The 20,433-nt window shown below is 45.5% G+C and overlaps 1 protein-coding gene across 1 annotated transcript in view; it reads right to left on the bottom strand.

The window, feature by feature from the left end:
- Positions 1-696: 696 nt before the first annotated feature.
- The window catches only part of PLG (plasminogen), a 44,351-nt gene continuing 24,614 nt past the window's right edge, over positions 697-20,433 (bottom strand). The window contains 9 exon segments of the mRNA XM_039222506.1: positions 697-1,107; positions 1,585-1,730; positions 6,740-6,846; positions 8,434-8,574; positions 9,235-9,309; positions 10,689-10,809; positions 13,090-13,183; positions 14,729-14,877; positions 16,535-16,716. Of these exon segments, the coding sequence (XP_039078437.1) occupies positions 946-1,107; positions 1,585-1,730; positions 6,740-6,846; positions 8,434-8,574; positions 9,235-9,309; positions 10,689-10,809; positions 13,090-13,183; positions 14,729-14,877; positions 16,535-16,716 (1,177 nt within the window). The 3' untranslated portion in view covers positions 697-945.

Genomic DNA, 20,433 nt, shown 5'->3' with positions numbered 1-20,433 from the left:
TACTCTCAACTTTGAACTGCGTTTTGAGTTGATATTTTGGTTCTGGTAACAATAAAACATTTTAAGTTGTCAAGAAGAATCAAGGTTTATTCTCTGTCCTCCTTTTGCACACGCATCCCTGGAAAACACCATTCCCGCGTGACAGTGCGCACTTCATTTTGGAAAGACAGCGATGGAAATTAAGTGCTCTACCTTCAGTCTACGGCCATGGTTCCTTTACAGGCTCTTGGTACCATTCCTAGATTCAAATGTGACCCAGAATAGCACTCCGGCTCTCTACGGGTCTTGTATTACACTGCCGTGGCCTGGTTCCCTTCACTGCGCACAAGTCTCTGCCCAGTATCCCCTGTGCTCGGCTAACGTCAAATTGTCAGTAACAGATTTCATCCCCAAGAATAGAATTTGTTCTCATGACTCCCCATACATGCTGCAGCTTTGAAAACATCCATCTCGGTGCCAGAAATAAAGATGTTAAAAAATGTATGTCAAACCGTCCTTTGCAGACATGATAAGTGTGTGGGTGACTTATTAGGACTTCTCTGCTTTCTTCTCTATGATCTCACAGGCTTCTCAGTCCCTTTTGCAACTATTCCTTGTGAGAAAGAGAGGAATCGCCTAAGTCTGGTAGAGTCACACTGTTTAAAACTGGTAGGATAAATGAAGGACAAGAAAACAATGAGGTTCAAAAAAATGAAGTCAAAGAAGTACAGAGTTTATTTTCAACAAATGTTATAAATGTGTTGCTTTATTCTTACAGAATCCAGCAGTCCACGGACAGGAACAATTTATCCACAATAATACTAAAAAAATGTCGAGGTTTAGCAGTGGGTGGTATAGGTACAGTGTCTTGGTTTGATTATTGTCAATCATTTCCGAGCATGCTAAATTCCCTACCCGTGCTTCAGCTTCTAGATGTGTTGACGCTTCGCTCTGTCTCACGTCCAATTAATTATTTCTCATTATTCCTTCAATCCAAGTAACAAACCTTGACACACGAACATAGACACCAGGCTTATTGGGGCGGGCACAGCCAAGACCCCAAGAAGTGACTCCTTGTAAAATGTATTTGTCCTTCTCAAATCAAACCAGAGGCCCTCCACTGTCACCCTGTAAAGAGAGAGAAAAGAATCACGTGAGGAAAAAACCAGCCCCCTTTTATTATGGGATGTCATCCTTCTGTTTTCCAAATGTAAGCTTTCTGAGCACTTGAACATTCTTTTCCAATTAGAAGGAAACTTCTTAATGCGTTATTTGAATATCTTCAGTACTTAACAAGTGCTGAAGTGTTTCAGTCCTTCCCACTGGTAAGGCCACCACTGGAGTCCCATCCTCCAACATACTCCCCAGGTGTGTGACCTCTGACAGTGATGGTACTTAACTACCCCCTTACAACTGATCTGGAATTCAGGGCCCAAGGAATCCCCTTAGATTATCTCAATCAGCACTCAGGGACAGACCTAAAATGTTTCTGGGTAGCATTTGGACTGTGGCCTCCAGTGGACAAAGCCTTCCCGGATTTGCCACTTTGGGGTGGGAGTATCTAAGAGGCCAGCACAGGACAGCAGAAGACAACTTTATTTTTACCTGACAACTGTCGGTGCCCCCAGCCAGATTCCCAGCACAAAGCTCTGTGGATTTGACTCTTCCATTGAGAAACTCGTAGCGATTGCACACCTTGTTTTCAATCACAGGTAGCTGGGCTTCCTTGAGGAGACCAGCGCCAAAGGTCCCTGTGTTTAAAAAGATTAAGGAAATGGCTACCAGATCCAAAATATGCCCACAAGGAAACTTCTGGAACAACAGAACAGCGGTGACAGATCTCTTGTTTGACCATGAAGTTGTATAACGAAGTCAGTTCCTGGAGCGCCTGGGTGGCTCAGTCGGTTAGGCAGCTGACTTCTGCTCAGGTCATGATCTCACAGTTCATGAGTTTGATCCCCGGGTTGGGTTCTGTGCTGACAGCTCAGAGCCTGGAGCCTGCTTCGGATTCTGTGTCCCTCTCTCTCTCTGCCCCTCCCCTGCTCACATTCTCTCTCCCAAAAATAAAAATTAAACAACAACAACAAAAAAACTCGGTTCCTAATACTATCGGAATTCTTTTTACCTCTTGAAGGTATAAATGTTATATAAGATTTCATGTTCCCAAGACCTGGATTTAATAATCTGGGTTTCTTTATGGTGTTCTGGATTTCGTGTTATGTTTCTTTGGTTCTTTTTTTTTAACTATAAAGAAATCTTTTTTAATACGTAAAGAGAGATTGAGAAATACAAGTGTTACTATATCATATATTCACTTTCAGTCTTTTTTAGATGCTTTTTTTTTTTTTACTACTTATACCATATTGCATGATTTTATACCCTAGTTGTTTTCACACAATGTTATATAATAAGAGCTTTTTTCAGATGCTGCAATCTTTGTAATTGGGATTTTTTGTTTGTGTTTTGAGAGAGAGAGCATGAACAGGGGAGAGGCAGAAGGAGAAGAAGAGGAAATCTTAAGCAGGCTCCACATTCTGCCCTGGACCAAATGTGGGGCTTGAACTCATAGCCATGACATCATGACCTGAGCCAAAATCAAGAGTCTGATGCTCCATGAGCCATCCAGGTGCCCGTAATTAGTATCTTGATGGAGAGTGACTGCTTCCTGGGTGTGCAGTTTCCTTTTAAGGTGAGGAAAGTGTTCCAGAAATAGTGCACAGCATTGTAAATGTACTAAATGCTACTGAATCGTACTTTTCAAAATACTTAAAATAGTAAATTGTATGTTATATATATGTTACCACAATATGAAACAAAATAGCTGCCTTTTACTGGTATAAACTTGTTCAGGCACAAGCTCGTTAGGTGGTGTATCTCATTTAACCCTTACAACAGTCACACGAAATAGACACTTTCGTCATTCCTGCTGCACAGTGAAGGGAACTGAGGCTGGGAGAGGGTGTGTGGTTTGCCCAAGATCACCCAGCAAGTAAGCGGAAGCACCGGGATTGGAAGTGGGGTGTGTGACATCATTGGCCAGATTCTTCACACGGTGCTCCTGGGTTCCTACAGTAGTTATCTTTGTTCATGCATTTTATTTATATTCCTTAATATTTTCTTACCCTAGTTCCCAGAAATTATATAGATGTGTTTATGACTCCCGGTTAACATTGCCAAATTATTTTCTAAAAGTATATGACAGTATAAAATTTCGCTAGAAAGAAAGGGCCTCCACCCTGCACTTCTGAGTACTTAATAGATTTTTTAAAATATTTGCTGAAAATAAATAAATAAATAAAAATATTTGCTGATACGATAGGTGAAAACTGTCCTGGTTTCTTTCCTAATTCGCATTTATTTTCCAATTAGGAAGAATAAATACTCTCCCATATGCTTTTCTTATTTGTATTTCTTTTGTGAAAAACTGCTTTTTTTCCTACTTTGGCAAATTGAAATGGAACATTTGCCAAATAGCCAGAGGAAATGGTGCTTTTCCAGATAGACACACCCGGACATGTGCTGTCATAAAGAATCCAGCTTTCCAATTTTGCAAGCCCAGCTTTCACGTGTGTTGCAAAAAGTCATTGCTAGCACCGAACAGCCAAGAGACAGGGTGCTGCTTCTTCTCCAGAGGCTTTGACTAAACTTGGATAACTGCGTTGAGTTTGGAATACTTACCCTGGATCTGGAGCTGACAGGAGCGTGCAGGGGGATTACCACGTGGGAAGGAGAGGCTTGTCCCAGCCCTGGCTGGGCAGAGCCGCGGTGGAAGAAGGGCCCGAGGAAGCATCGGGTAGGGGGCACTTTACTTGAACCGAGTAGGTGTGTGGAGGGACCAGCCTTCTCCAAATATTTTGCTGAAAATTAATTTCTTCAGGTGTCTTGCTCTTGTAATCTGCTTTCTGAGCAAGACACATCCTGATGCTGGTGACAAAACCCACCACTAGTTGGCGGGAAATGGATGTGGTCTGTGCAGAAGTGCTGCCATCCTGCGGTCACAGTAGACATGGTGTTTCTGAGGGCCAGGAGGCTGAAGGTGTCCTAGGGATGACGCCCTGATACGGGGGCTTTGGGGAGAAGGAAGCAGCAGCCCCGGAAGCACTTTGTGATTGCTCATGCGGGGCTAACTGGAATGGGCCCCTCGGCCTTGCTTTGAAATATCAAGTCAGGGAATGTCTGGAGACTGAAAGGGAGAACGGGAGAGTTTTGACCTCACACTGAGTAGCTGAGAACACTGATCTGATGTTATTGTTGACATAAGAAAATCGGTAAACAGGCCTGACTTCTGCTTTGTGACTCCTCCTGGTTCAATGAGTTCACTGAGAATCATTTTCCCAGTAGACCGGAGGGTGAGGCCAGGATAGATGGAGGAAGCTAGTACAGGATGGCAGTTAGAAAACTGTGGCTGGTGGGTGAAATAGAAGAAACAGCAAATGGGCTTTAGTGGGTCAGGAAGGCCTGCGTTCCCTCAGGGTTCAGTAACCCACAGGCTATGTGATATTTACTGATGATGGTGATGGTGATGATGGTGATGATGGTGGTGGTGGTGGTGATGTGATGATGGTGTGAACAGTAATGGTAAGGTGGTGATGGTGAGGATGCTGATAGTCATGGCGCTGATGATGGTGATGATGGTGTGGACCATAATGGTCAGCGTGGTGACGGTGAGGAAGCTGTTGGTGGTGATGATGATGATGGAGGTAGTGGTGATGATGGTGGTGGTGGTGGTCATGTAATAGGCCCAGGAGCTGCTAACATACCATCTGCAAAGCGCTGAGCTCTTCATATGCATTATCTTAATCCTTGCAGTGACCTTACAGCATGGTACAGATGAAGAAACTAAACTCATAGAGACATTAAATCACTTCCTAATGTCACATGAAGCATGGCAGAGCCAGAACTCCCATTGTGGTCTATAGAAGTTGAAGTCCGTGCTTTAATCAGTTAGACACTGTAGAGGACATCTGTTGGTGTTCTGGCTGCCTAGCAACCTTTCATCCTGCATCCCTTCGTCCTGTGGAGGATCCATCCTTGGCAGCTATTGGCCATGAGGGGGTTTTCTGGTGCAGGTGATGCAGGTCTGAGTCAGTGATTGGTCCAGACTACTGCACGCATGTGGGACAAGTGGTCTCTCTTAGCCCTCCCTGCAGAGCCACAGTCACTATGACATCTGAGCCACCAAGGATGTGCATTGGTGCCCACATACCCACTGAGTGGTGGGAGAGGCCTGGGCCCGGGGCCATCAGGAGAATCAGCAGACCCTGCAGCTCAGTTAGAATTTTGTTTTTCTGGGTTTCATCCCATTCGCATGGGATTTTCTGCTGTGTTCGAGAGAAAGCAGTGTATACAGGAACAACCATCCTCCCTGTCATCAACGAGACCTGGCCATGCTCAGTGCTTTTTGCACACCTCTCATTGTTCCCCCCGCCACAGCCCTGCAGCCCATTTTCCAGCTGTGGAAACAGGTTCAATAAGAGTGTATGTCTTTCCAGGGTGCCTGCAGCCAATGGGTGGGAGTCAGGGTTCTGATTCAGACCAGCCTGCCCCCTTGTCTGTCCATTGTGCATGTGGTTCCCAAGGGACTGCCCTGTACCTTCTCTGAGCCTTAGATCCCTCATTTCCAAAAATGGAAACAAAAATATTGAACTCATAGGGTTTTGTGGTGTTTAAATTTTTTTTTAAATGCAAAACAACGGAATAGACTGTCACATCCAGAGGGACGCTTCATCTGTGAAGTTTCCCTTTGCTTCTCAATGCTCACAGCCTCCAAAGTACGGAAAGGGGGGTATGTGCAAAATTCAGGAGGTGAGGTTTCACAAATGCAGGAAAAGTGCAGAAAGAAGGAAGGCAGATTCGAAGTGACTAAGACCAGTCATTTTTAACAATTTTTCCAAAACCACAAAACCTTGCTTAAATGAAAGGTAATACAAAATACCGTGTGAAACACAATTTGAAAACATGGGTTTTACGGGTGAGGGCTTCCAGGCCGAGTGGTACAAAGAGGTAAGGTGACTTGTTTGGTTTGCCCAAAGAGTGGCAGAGTGAGATCTACCCTCCAGAGCTCCTGACTCCCATTCTGGAGCCCTCACCAACACTTCTGAGAAAGCAAGGCAGAGATCTAAGACATTCCTACAGTGTTTTGAGGCCTGAGTCTGATGAACATAATCCCTATCAGGGCATACTGCAAAGAGAAGATGGGGTCCCCAAAATGTAGCACGGGTGACGATACAAGGTCTTGCATAAGCATTTCCTCTTCCACGCACACCCCCATCACCCAACACCGAATACCATCCTGGGGCTGGGAACTCCCTTCCTTCCCCCTGGCTGTCAGTCTGTCCCACCACCAAACAGCCTACAAACACCTACAAACAGGCATGTGGGGACTTGGGGAGATGAGCTTAACTATAATTGTTGTTGTGTGTCACACCATGTTAGGGAGCTCAGTTTGGCTAACTCTACCTGAAAAATAATCAAACACCCTTCATGTTCAGGTCTGCTAAAAAAGAAAACCCTACTTGCCTATGAATGTGATATGAACGTGGAATGTATGGGCCAAGAGACTCAGTCCTAAGAGGCACCACTCTCTGTCCCTTGCCCATCCCCCACGATGATGAATTATGGAGACTTAGGTGGGAACCCCGCCAAAGTCAGGAACGGTGGACCTCAGGGAACGTGGTATGAGTTTGCTCGAATGGTCATGTTCTCCTATAGGCTATGGGTCTAAACCGATTCCTCGTGTGAGTCAGGGAATTTCTCTCACCTTGGGTTTCTCCCCAGCCAGTGATATAACATAATGTCCGGTCAGCAACCACATAATTTGCGGGGGGCAGACAAGCTGGGATCACTTTTGAGGTGATGATGGCAGGCCTGAAAGAAACATCAAATGTCACATTGGGCTGCCCTGCTAGGTAAGATTCTTCTACCGCTCTTCTATTGGTCACTCACAAGATGCCACCAGCCCAAAGCCCCCAGAATCCTCTGAGCTGTTCTTTCCTTGCTCCACTGACACAGTGCAATGCAGAAAACAACTTTTCTCCTTGGGATGGCCTGGCCCATCTGGGCCTGTCCCATGCCCTCTGGAACCCACCAGGTACGGTACATGTGTTGTGTGCCTTGTTGACCAGCCCAAATGTGCCCATTCTCAAAATAGCTGTCTTGTCAGCCTTCTCCATTGGCACCTGTTTCCAAATATCACTAACTTTAACAGAAACAGATTTATCATTTTGTCAGACTTATTAAAATTCTATTTCAACAGGGAAAGTAACACCAAATATAGGAAAGGGGTCCTGGGTGGCTCAGTTGGTTAAGCATCTGACTTTGACTTTGGTCATGATCTCACGGTTCATGAGTTCAGGTAAGCTTGAGCCTGGCTTTGGGTAAAAACACGAGCCCTGCTTCTGGTGAGCTCTGCTTCTTCCCTACTCTCTCTCTGTCCCTCACTCACTTTTGCTCTCTCTCTCTCAAAAAAACAAAAACAAAGATAGGAGGAGGAAGAATTTGCATTTGTGAATTGTGTGTGTATGTGTTTGTGTCTGTGTCTATATTGTAGCTTTTTGGAAAAATGATTTATTTGGGGGGGATAGCACAAGCAGGAGAGAGGGAGACAGGGAATCTGAAGTGGGCCCCATGTGGGGCTCAAACTCACAAACTGCAAGATCATTATCTGAGCCAAAGTCTGATGCTCAACCGACTGAGCCACCCAGGCACCCCTATATCGTAGCTTTTTAAGTGAAATGAAACACATAATTTCATTTGGTTTCCCCCAAACATATTATTACTTTGAAAGAACTGTCAACCTGGAAGAATTGAATACGTCTCTGATTATGGATGTATATTAGCTGACTGGCCAATATTAAGTGAGAGCTTCAGGAGAAACTATGCACTTAGATCTCAGCTCACTCTTTTTCCACACAAGGATACTGATTCCTGATGCCTTTTTAAGATTATTATTCTCAAGTTAGTTAACATAGTGTAGTCTTGGCTTCACGAGTAAAATCCAGTGATTCATCTGTTACATACCACACCAAGTGCTCATCCCAACAAGTGACCTCCTTAATGTCCATCACCCATTTTCCCCTCCTCCCACCCCTCATCAACCCTCGGTTTGTTCTCCGTATTTAAGAGCCTTTTATGATTTGCCTCCCTCTTTGTTTTTTCTTATTTCCCCTTCCCCTGTGATCATCTGTTAAGTTTCTCAAATTCCCCGTATGAGTGAAATCATGTGATATCTGTCTGATGCCTTTTTTCAAGAGCACAGCTAATGTGTGGCAGAATGGGACTGAACCCAGATTTTCTCTGCTCCCCAAGGCCTTTGTGTTTTTCATGTCATGTCCTAGACGGTGTCCTCCATTCCCCCTCCCCACATATGCACAACTCTGTTACGCTCGCAAAATCAGGCATAAACCAACATTATCACTGATCTTGGGGTAAAAACCAAGGAGAGGGGGCCAGTACCTGCTTAGCTTCAGCAAGGCGATATCTGCACGTGTTGGCTCCAAGAACAGTTTGGACACCTCTATATCCTGAATATCCGTTTCAAGTTGTAATTCTTGGTGTGCGCCCAGGATGACCTTATATGCTGCAGGCCTTGAGGATCTAGGAAAGGTGGTGACATTCAGAGCAAAGTCATGTACCAGCCCCTTTATTGGGTGGCCTTCTGAGTCATAAACATGGCATTTTCTCCTTATCTCTCTACCCACAATCAGCAACCTCTGAGCAGCAAGAAACAAAGCTCACTGTTTACCTGAATCTGGCCACTAAGGAATGTTCTCAAGCTGTTTTTGGCCTGACCACAGAAGAGGAATGAAACCAATAGTGAAGTCAGTACAAGGACAGATACCTGTGTCAGGAGAACCTGGGGGGACCGATGCCTGTCCTGGTGAGGGGGTCTGTCCTGCCATTGACCCAGGCATACATACCCACCCTCCCTAGATACATTCCCCTTCTCTCTCATACACTGGCCCTGGAAATTCTGATTCAGTCTTCATGTCCATTCCCTGGTCCCTAGAGTCACTGCCATGGAAGGAGGGAAGGAGGGAAGGAAGGAAGGAAGGAAGGAAGGAAGGAAGGAAGGAAGGAAGGAAGGAAGGAAGGGGAAAAAGGGAGGGATGGAAGAAAGGAGGGAGGGAAGAAGGAAAGAAAGAAGGGAGAAAGGGAGAAAGGAAGGGGCAGAGAAAGAAAAGAGGGAGGAAACCAGGAGATGAGAGGGGGAGGGAGGGAGTTTTCAAGACAAGTCTTTATGTCCCCCAGACATACCTCTCCAAGCAGTGGGCAGCCGTCAACACCCACTCTGGGGCTATTAGAGTCCCTCCACAGAAGTGCTTTCCAAATCTAGAAGGAAAACTTCCAGAATTTTAGTTCAAATCTGATGCTATGTTCTACTGCAAGCCCCAAAGAAGGATTCACTCTATTTTGACAAAGTTGATGTTCCCAAAGGAAGACTAGCAGCCCATCATAAGGATGGCAAGAACTTTGAGTTATGCTTCAGTAGTGTATGTTCCAGAAGGTCTCATCCTCACCAGTGTTTAGATGCAGGGGGAGTGAGGCTCAGGTACAGCCTGTCCACAGGAGAGCAAAGTCATGTGGCTGCAACAGGACATCCATGTCCATGGCTTGGACTTGTGGGCCCCAGATTCCAACGGAAGTGGCCAGCCTAAGGTCATACCCTTGAGGCCTCTTTTGTTTCTTTATGACAAGATCTATGCAAGGCCTGAGCCATTCTTCATGGCACCAAATGTGACCCCAAATAGCTGTGATTTGTGAGAGTCTGCTCATTTTACCCTTTTGGTGTGAATCAATCCATCATATGACAGGGATACAAATTATAAGTGCCTGCATGATCAGTCAGGAAGTAGACCACAGCACAGTTTGGGAAAGAAAAAATTTGAAATGCGTGAAAGGTGAAGGTTTGTATAGAAAGGAGTTAATGAATGATAAGATGAAGAGAAGAAAAGCCAACTCAACCAAAGAATGAAATATACTGAGTACACATCTCCCAAATGTAGGGAGGGAAGGCAACTAGAACAGCAATTCAATGCAGAAATGTTGCCCTGGTGGAGACATGAGAAAACAAAGCAACACAGAAAATAGATTAGCCTGTTTCGCACATGCACTTTATACGAGACATCCAGGAAAATCGAACTTAAAAGCCCATGCCACTGAAACGGTCACCCAAACTTTCTGGGTGCCATGGGTCAGAACTGATCCCTCTCAAATTATGGTGGTCCTGAACTATCTTGCACTGAAGACATAGGATATGCTTGTGAATGGCTGAGCACTCTTTGATAAATTCAATAATTCACAAAAGTGTAAAAAAAAAAAGAATCTTTATCAGTCAAAGACTATAGATAACTTTGTCCATGACTCCCTCAACATACCACACTTCTAAAAATACCCCATCCCCTTTGTCTTACAAAGAGACAATGGACATCGATAAAATCCTCCAGGCATCTCCAATACTTTTCCAGAAATATTGGAACTTGGTGTAAATTGCTACATCCACAAAGTTTGACAGTAGATACCCAGATCAAGGAAACTATTCCAATTCTGGCTATTTTCAAAGTGGAGAACCTAGAAAAATATAATTTTGTTTGTTTTCATAGTTTTCCTTCCTCCTAAGAATATAGAGGCAGGTACTGATGACCTGAGCTATGTGGATTTAATGTGAAATTAGGTTTCACAGGGCTTACATAGGAGAGTGGAAATGTTACCTTGTTCTAAGACTGATCTGCCAGGGCCAAGAGTGTGGATTGGCCACACATCCACCTACAACCCTTCCAGGACATTTCTTCGGTTCCACCTGGGGCTTCCCACAGTCAAATGAACTGGACACTGTGACACAAAGTGGAGAAGAGAATCACACGTAAAGAAGTGAAATGAAAGGTAGCAACTGTGTCACACAACTCCAGAGAGATCAGCAGGTCATGGCCAAAGCACTAAGATTTTGACATCTCAAAGCCCAAACTAAACAGCAAGGTCACAAGCATCTTTGGGGGTACATTTTTTTCTCAATTTCAAAAGTGGCATTAGACAACGCAGAATCTTCTCCTTTCAGAAAAATAGAAGTGCTTTGGTATTATTTGGGGGGGTGGGAGCGGGAAGGATTAAATAGAGTTAGGGGTTAACAGTGAGAGTTTGCTGAGGGCACCCTGTCACAAATGTTATTCTGACTCCATGTGCTTTATCTACATTCTCATCTCCATCTTCATCATCTCCCTCTCCTTCTTCTCCTTCTTCTTCTTCTCTTCCTCCTCCTTCTTCTTCTCTTCCTCCTCCTTCTTCTTCTCTTCCTCCTCCTTCTTCTTCTCTTTCTCCTCCTCTTCCCCCTCTTCCTCCTCTGCTTCCTGCTCTTCCTCATTCTTCTTCTTCCTCTTCCTCTCCTCCCCTCTCTTCTTTCTCCTCCTCCTTCTTCAGTGCCATCTGAACCACATAAAATTTACTGAAAAGCATAGTTGTCGTACCCATTGAAAATCACTACTGGTATTTTCTAGTGTGAAACTCTGTGTGTACATATATGTACCCGTGTGTGTGTGTGTGTGTGTGTGTGTGGTTGTATGTAATGAAGATAACTGTCCTAACCTTCTCTCAGCCAGCCTCTGGACAGGGCTTCCAGAAGCTTCCCAAGACTAACCCAACACCCTGGGGATGACTTACATCCACTTGCCCTTATTCTCTATTTCCCTCCTAGACAATAAGGGCAGTGCTCCATCCTTGGCACCACCCACTAATGCCTAAAACAGCTCTAGCGTCTAGAAGGCTAGAGCGTCTGGTGGTGGCCAAGGGTTGCACCTGCGAAGTTGCTGTACTTCTCCTTCTTGGGAATCGAGGAACATCATCCCAGGCACAGCTGTGGAGCCCCTGACAGGAATGTCATGCTGATACGACAAGTCAAAAGCAATCCTGCCAAGCAGGCGGCCTGTCCAGTGTGGAGAACCTGGGCTGTGAGAGGCAGCCAGGTGTACCAGAAGGGGCAGAGCGGAGGATCAGCAGTGGCCAGCCGAAGGGAGGCACTAACCCCGTTCAGAGACTTTCAGACACAGAGGCCACCAAGAGGGCTTCTGCAGAACAGAGAAAACACCCACTCAAGAAAGATTCAGCTATGAACTCACCCCAAATCCAGAGCTCAGAATAACAGCAGCCGAGTGGAAACTTGCCTATCACCCTGGCCGCTCCTTTTACCCTGCTGCTCTACCCAGGAGGGTCCCAGGTGCAAAGCCTGGCAAAGTGGCTCCCATGCTCTTCACCTGTACCCCCAACTCCTCCCACCACCACCGCTGCACACTTTTCAGTGAGTCCGCAGCCAGAGCTTCTCCCTCACCAGCTCTAGTCCCTCCGCATGGCAGACACAATCACATGTGACCAAGCCATGCAATGGGACGGTCCAGGCTGGTTTTCTGGAACCAGCGCAATTTCTATTTGCAAAGACAGGTCTGCAGAAAATAACACAGGATCCAAATCAAAGAGGCTTACATTGCTCTCCAGACCTTCCCGTGGATTTGTCATTCCAGACTTTCCCCCTCTCCCTGATCCAAGCTTTTGGCTCCTGAAAAATCTCAGGGAAATGAGGAAAGAACCCAGACAAGAGTCCTCTAAGTTATGTGGCTAATGTGTGAGTTATAAATAGAAACCTGAGGAGGAAGAAGATTCGGAGCTTAGTAAAAGTCTACATTACTTCTCACTGAATTCTTAGGATGACATTTTATAGGTTTACAATGTACATGGTATGCTTAGCTGGGTCATGTTGTTTGTGCGTTTTTTCTTCTCAGCCACTGAAAGAGAGAGTCACCTGTCTGGGGACTGGATTTAAATTTGCTTTTCAGGCACCCCAAGCGGGACATAGAGAATTCAGTGAGACTATCCTGGGGCTGATCGGATCACTTTTAAGTTTGCTCTTTTGGAAGATTGTGTCTTTATTTTTTTCAGGTGTTAGCGAAGGGGGACTCACTAACCAATGGGGTCACCAGAAGGACAGATTCAAGAGGCCCATGATGAAGAGAGGGCAGCCCACCTGACGCATTCAGCTCAAAGCCTTCCTTTTGCTAATCTGTATCGGGGAGATGATGCTGCATTTATCTGAGAAACCATTTCTTTCCAAAAAGGAAAGCAACTTACCACATAGCGGGACATCGCAGTAGTCAAAGAGTTTCCTTGGACTCGTGGTGTAGCACCAAGGACCTTTGACATCGCCATCAGGATTGCGGCAGTACTGAAAACACAAGGCAGGTGTATGGAGGGCTGGGCACAGGGGGGCAGAGAAGGTATTCACACATTTCACGGCTGCCCTGAGAAGCCATGTAGTGGGGCACCTGAGGGGCTCAGTCGGTTAAGCGTCTGACTTCAGTTCAGATCACGACCTCACAGCTCGAGAGTTTGAGCTGTCTGTGCAGAGCCCACTTCGGAGTCTCAGTACCCCTCTGTCTCTGCCCCTCCCCCGCTCCATCTTTCTGGCTCTCTCAAAATAAATATGCTTAAAATAAGATTAAAAGGGGGCACCTGGGTGGCTCAGTTGTTTAGGCATTCGACTTTGCCTCAGATCATGATCTCACGGTTTGTGAGTTCAAGCCCCACACCAGGCTCTCTGCTGACAGCTCAGAGCCTGGAGCCTGCTTCAGATTCTGGGTCTCCCCCTCTCTCTGCCCCTCCCCTGCTCATGCTCTGTCTCTCTCTGTTTCTCAATAATAAATAAAGGTTAAAATATTTTTTAAAAAAGATTAAAGGTAATGTTTCTAGTTTTTTGCGGTGGAGGGCAAAGTTATTTTTTAGGATAGTAGAAAGCTTCTGACTCAGAGTTTGCCTTTGGTCACGTCCCCTGTGAGGGGCTCCCCTGGAGGGAGGGTGGAGCCCTCGAGGGACTAAGGTAGAGGTGCTATAGACTTTTTTAATGTTTATTTTATTTTTGAGAGTGAGGGAGCGTGCGTGAGCAGAGGAGGGGCAGAGAGAGGGGGGCAGAGGCTCCGAAGTGGGCTCTGTGCTGACAGCAGCCAGTCCAACGTGGGGCTCAAACTCATGAATTATGAGATCATGACCTGGGCAGAACTCAGACGCTCAACTGACCGAGCCCCCCCAGGCGCCCTGGGTAGAGGTGATTCAAAGGGCCCCCCCCCCCCAGCAGCTGTGTCAGTGGGCCTGTTAGAGACCAAGCAATAGCAAAAGCGGACCGTGGGACACGACTGACCCATCCCAAGGTTCACTTCTGCAATGTCCTCCCCAGTGACGCCTGTCTGCTCTTGTTCCAGAATCTGTTCCCAGCAACTGTGCACATTCCACGGGTCAAGCCACAGGAAGGCGATGTCTTTCTTTTCCTTTCCTGTGCAAACCCCCAACATAAACTATCCGCAGAGTGTGAGGGACTGGGAGAAATCCTATTGCTTGGGGTCCTCATGGACCATCCACATTTTTTTCTAGAAAAATTTGACTAAAATGTCACAAAAGACATCGTTGACCACCAGAATGTAGAAGACAAACACTAGAAAGTAGAAACAGCACACAATGTTAAAAGCGGGCAGGAAATGTCACAGACGAAATGAGGCCCCTGCGCCCAGTGACCACAAACCCGGTCTGCTTGCCCGTGGAAAGTGCAGTTGCCATGTGCTGACCCCGGTTACCCCAGGCTCAGTCCCTGAGATCTCTCCTAATCCTCTTGCTGCCCCCAAGGACTGGTCCAGGCCCACTTGCTGCGACACGGGACCAATCCTGTTTGCAAAGACTGCTCAGCGGAAGGCGAAACAGAGTCTGAATGAAAGTGGCTTACGTTTTTTTCCAGACCTGCTTGTGGATTCGTCTCAGGTGTGAAAATACCGTGTCTGTGGGGCTCCTGGGCCCCCCACTCCTGGCAGGGGATGCCCGTAACGGTGGTTGCCTTCTTGCCCCGGTATCCTTTGCCATTTCCAAACATGCAGTCTGCAGGGGAAAGAACATGGGTGGTTACGCATCCCGCGCCGTTCCGGGATGCTAAGGTGTGTGTGCTGACGACAGATTCTGCCGTCACATTCTTAGAGCCATGGAATGCGGACAGTCACAGTGAACACTGCCTAGTTTAAAATGTCACTGGAAATTTTGCTGCCTGGGAAATAATTGCAAGCCAAGATGTTGGCATGGGAACTTGGGTTAGGACACTAGGTCAATTTTATAACAAGGTGACTGGTAAGACAGAGCACATGGAGGCTTTACAAGACGCAGATAGTTCAGATGACCCTCGAGCACCTCATTCTCATCAAGCAGGGATAAAGAGTGCAGACTGAAAAAGGTATAAAAAAATTCTATTTTTTTAGGAGACTCTTAAATACTGAGAACAAACTGCGGGTTGATGGGGGTGGGGGAGAGGGTAAAGTGGGTGACGGGCATGGGGGAGGGCACTCGTTGGGATAAGCACTGGGTGTTGTATGGAAACCAATTTGACAATAAATTATATTAAAAATTTCTAGTTTGGCTGGAGCTGTACTGTGAATTCCCACCCTCTGCGGGGAAGGGGTTCATGAAGCAATGACTTGGGGCCTCTTCCCCAGGCCCACCCTCATCTCAAGCCTTGGGGCGGGGGCTTCCACAAGACCCCTCAGAAAATATGATACATACCTAGAAGGGGACCCAGGGCACCATCGTTCTGATGACCATTTGGAAAATACAAAAAGCAAATGCTGGGCCGGCTAGCTTCTCTGCCAAGGAGGGGGGTGCGCTGGGCAGCCTGGAATGCCAGCATTTGCCAGGACGGGGGGAAGGGAGTTACCCCACGCACCAAAGGTGAGGCAGGCATGTGGGAGAACCCTGGCGGGTCATCTCAAGTCTTATCTGGGAGGGATATGCAGATGGGCACAGAGCCTAGGGTGTCACCCAGAGAGAGAGGTGCACTCAGCCTGTTCAAGGGAAGAGGAGGTGAGGTTCCCCAGCATTTCAGAGGAACAAAGCCCATCTCAGCAAGGAGAGGGGTCTCACCTTCCAACCAAGTTCTTGTTTGAGTCAGTACCCTCTGGAGGAGTCTGGGTTACCCGAACCTGGCCAGACGAGCCACGGACCCCTGAGTTTTCATGTTGAGGCCGAGGGTAGACGAGCCCAGAAGCAGGTGCTAAGCGCTCAGAGCTACACTCCCAGGGCCACGGAAGCACAGGATAGTGTAATTATTTTCTACCTCCCGCCTCAGATGACAACCACATTCCTGTGTTCAGGCCCAGGCACCCTGCAAGCCACATATCCACCTTCCCGGGTGGGAAGGCACCTGACTGCCTTCCAGCCCTCCTCAGTACATTTAAAACCGAATTAATCATTTCTACTTCTCCATAGAGGAGGCAGAGTGTTGGGTGTTCTAGCAGATTCCATTTCGGCCAGTGCTGCCATGATCGACCCCTCAATCTACTCGGCTCGAATTTTATCCATCCGTCACCACCAATTAGTTTGCAAGTCCTTAAAACACGGCCCACCCACAGCACACGGGCAGTAGCTCTGGCTTCCGGTGGCCGACCCTCAGCCGGCGCTCAGTGCCCTGAACAGGTGCCACAACAGGGATGTGCCACCTCTCCTCCTCCCGGTGCGCAGGTGTGTAGACGTCAGGGCACAGACTTCTCACCTGACTCGGAAGTGTCCTCTGCATTCGGAACCTGGGGAACAGTCGGGGACTTGGTGGTACTCTCTTCTGTGTCTAGACATTTTTTCAAGTTACAGAATTCCCAGCGGACACTGGGGTCGGTGGTATAACACCAAGGGCTCTTGTCAGCATCCGGATTCCTGCAGTAGTTCATCGTCAGCCCGCTGTGAAATCCACAATACAGGGCATGAGAGGGGGAGAATCTCCCGGGGCCGCCCGCGCCCTCAGAGTTGTACGTGACTTTGAAATAGCGCCATTACATAGACCTCAGGTGCCAATTATTATTATAATTGTGACAAGCACACATGGTTCCCAACTTCTAAACAACTGGGGACATTTAAAGTCTAGCTTATAGGGGCACCTGGGTGGCTCAGGTAAGCCTCCAACTCTCGGTTTCCGCTCAGGTCATGACCTTGCGGTTTCATGAGTTCGAGCCCAGTGTCCGGCTCTGTGCTGGCAGTGCCGAGCCTGCTTGGGGTTCCCCCCTCTGCCCTTTGCCCACTCATCCTGTCTCTCTCTCTCTCAAAATAAATAAACTTAAAAACACTTTTTAAACCATACCTTATAATTTTTACTTTAATAATATAATAATATAATTTATATGCACTCCATATAGAAACAGATAATACATAAATGTGTAAAAGAAAGTACCTGAATGTCCTCCTTTTCCTGGGAATGTCACATACATTTCCTCAGGGATAACCAATATTGATTTTAAAGTGGACATTTTAGATTTTTTTCTTAAGCACATATGAATATATATCTCTATCTCCATCTCCATCTCTATCTCTGTCTCCATCTCATGAATACACAGAGCTATGTGAGTAGGAACTAAACATTTCCCCCAAGGAGTGACGCTGTGACCACACTCCCAGGCCATCCCCCTCCAGCTTCCTGGTTCACAATGTTGCTAAAATGCTGTGCACTCAGCATGGACTTACTGTCAATATCCTATTAGGTAGATCTTGTAGGTTTGGGCTTTGAAAGACTGAAGGAACGCCTGCCTAGAAAACTAGCTCCCCGAGGATGAAGATGTGTTTCTAAAGGATGCCTTCTGGGGAAATGCAGAGGTGGGGCTGGGGGAGGGGACTGGGGACTCCCTTGCTGCAGCCACGCAGGATGGAGGGAGGCAGACGATGCTAAAGAAGGAGTGGAGAGAGATGTGCACCAACAGCGCTGAGGGCTTATGGGAGAGTCAGGAAGAGGCACAGCAGGTGAGGAGCCTGGGAACACTGGGCAGATCAGTCCCCTGCTCCCCCCCTAAAAAAACTGCCCCAGCCTCTGAGATTTCTCAGCTTTGCAATCCTCTTTACAGTTTAGACCCACGACCTGCTGTCTGAGAAAATCTGAAACATACTACGAATTATGGGAATCCAGCCCTATGTCTCTGGACACGACCAGCAAGTGATATCTCAGGACCTGGTCAACAATCCGAAAAAGCCCTTCAGTGGGTCTCCAAGCAAGTCAATGTGTCAAAGTTTCTACCTTTTGAAACAGGGTCCTGATCTCTCTCTCTCTCTTTTTAAAGTTGAGGTATACTTAATACAGGTCGAAATGTATAGACCTTCAAGGTAGTTTTGAGTTTTGATGACCACGTATGCCTGTATAACCCACAGTCCTATCGTGATACAGGACGTTCCCAGCCCACCAGTAAAGCTCCCCTGGGTCACCGTTCAATCTGGCTCTGCTGCCCCTCCAGGGGGTGGTGGGTGTGGGGGGGGGAGAATACTTTTGATTTCTCTCACCATAAACTAGATTTACCTCTTCCAGAACCTCATATAGACAGACTCCTATGGTACATACTCTTCTGTATCTGTCTTCTTTCCTTAGTCCAATTTTTTGAGCTATTTGAGAGTATCAGTGGCTTGTTCCCTTTTATTGTTAAATGGTACCCATTGTATGAATACACTACCAAGTACTGCTTCATTTTTCTTATTGCTGGGCACTGAAGCAGTTCCCAGTTTGGGGCTATGATGAATAAAGTTGCTATGATACAAATATTCTGGTAGATATTTTTGTGGATTCATGTTTTTATTTCCTCTAGGTAAAAATTCAGGGATAGAACCGCAGGTTTATAGAGTAGATGCACGTGGTGGAATGTTATAAGGAACCGTCAGACTGATTTCCGCATGAAATGGTTGTACATTTCCTACTCTACCCAGAACACAGGGCAGTTAGAGTTGTTCTACAACCTTGGCCCACTTATTGTTGTCTGGTTTTCCTTTTTTCATTAACAGCCACTGCCATTGATGATTGTGCTTACCAATTCTTCTTTTCTCAATGGCTAAGACATTGAGAATATTTTAAAGTACTTAATGGCCATTTGTATATCTTCCCTGTCTAATGCCTAATGAAGTTATCTGTCCATTTTTATTAGATTGTTTTTGTATTAAATATATTCTAGATATAAGCCATACATCAGATATATGAACTAAGACTATTTTTTTCTCAGCCTTTGACTTATCTATTTAAAAAATTTTTTTTAATGTTTTATTTATTTCTGAGAGTGAGAGAGAGAGAGGCAGTGTGAGCAGGGGAGGGTCAAAGAGAGAGGGAGACACAGAATCTGAAGCAGGCTTCAGGCTCTGAGCTAGCTGTCAGCACAGAGCCTGACGCATGGCTCGAACCCACTAACCATGAGACCACGACCTGAGCCAAAGTCGGACACTTAACCAACTGAGCCACCCAGGCGCCCCTATCTTTTTTTTTTTTTTTTTAACAATGACTTTTGGTGAGCAGTTTTCGTTTCGTTAAAGTCCAAAGTGTACATTCTTTTTTCTTTATTCTGCCTTTTAGGTCCTGTCTGAAAAAAATTTTGCCTTTGCTAAGGTTATGAAAATATTCTTTTATGTTTTTGCCTTGAAGCTTTATATTTCAGCTGAGGTTTTAGCCTACACCTTCAGGTCTGAGAGCTTTCTCAAATTTGAGGTAAGAAGAATCAATGTTTGGGTTGCTTGGCTTTGTTTTTCCACCTGGATATCCAGTTGTTCCAGAATGATTTTGGAAAAGATTTTCCATCTATACTGCTTTGCTTTGCTATCATATGGAAAATCAATGGGCCATGGATATGTGGGTCTGGTTCTGGACTGTCCGTTTCTCTATTTGTGTACCTTTCTGCCATTACTATTGTGTCTTGATTATTGTACTTTAATAGTAAGTATTTAAATCAGGGTGGGTATGTCTTCCAACTTTGTTCTTCTGCTATAGATTCTTTTGGTCATTCTAGTCCTTTGCCTACAAATTTTGTCTCTTTTTCCAAACAAAAAAATCCAAAAATACTGCAGGATTTTTCCTTGAATGTAGGTTGAATCCAAAGACTAATTTGATGAGAATTGATATTGACTCTTTTAATCCATAATATAGTATATCTATATTTAGATCTTCTAAATTTTTCTCAACATTTTGTAGTAAGTAATATGTAGTTCTTGTACACACTTTATTAAATTTATCATTAAATATTTTGTCTTGGATGCCGTTATCAGTGACATTCTTCTAAAATCTTTCTTTTCCAATTCGTTATTTCCAGTGTATAGACATACAACGGATTTTTGAATATTGATATTGTATATACTTTTGTATATTTTGACTTTGTAAAGTTCACTTATTTTTGTCCTTAGGATTTTGTATTAATAATCTAGTGTTCTGTGAATAAAGATAGATATACTGCTTCCTTTCTAAAGTTTAGCCTCTTTATTTCTTTTTTCTTGTCTCCAATCTTAATAGAGAAAGCATTAATCTTTCCCCATTAATATATTAGCTAGAGGTTTTTTTATAGATGGCCTTGAGCAAATTGAAGACATGCCCTTCTAGTCATAGTTTGCTTTTTTTTTTTTTTTTTTTTACCATGGATGCGTTAAATTTTTTTTTTTCTTTTTCATTAA

This window comes from Hyaena hyaena, unplaced genomic scaffold (assembly GCF_003009895.1).
Source record: "Hyaena hyaena isolate Hyena2069 unplaced genomic scaffold, ASM300989v1 scaffold_1153, whole genome shotgun sequence".
Taxonomy (NCBI): Eukaryota; Metazoa; Chordata; class Mammalia; order Carnivora; family Hyaenidae; genus Hyaena; species Hyaena hyaena.
Note: the sequence above shows the minus strand (reverse complement) of the source record. Positions and strands in the feature narration are given on the sequence as shown.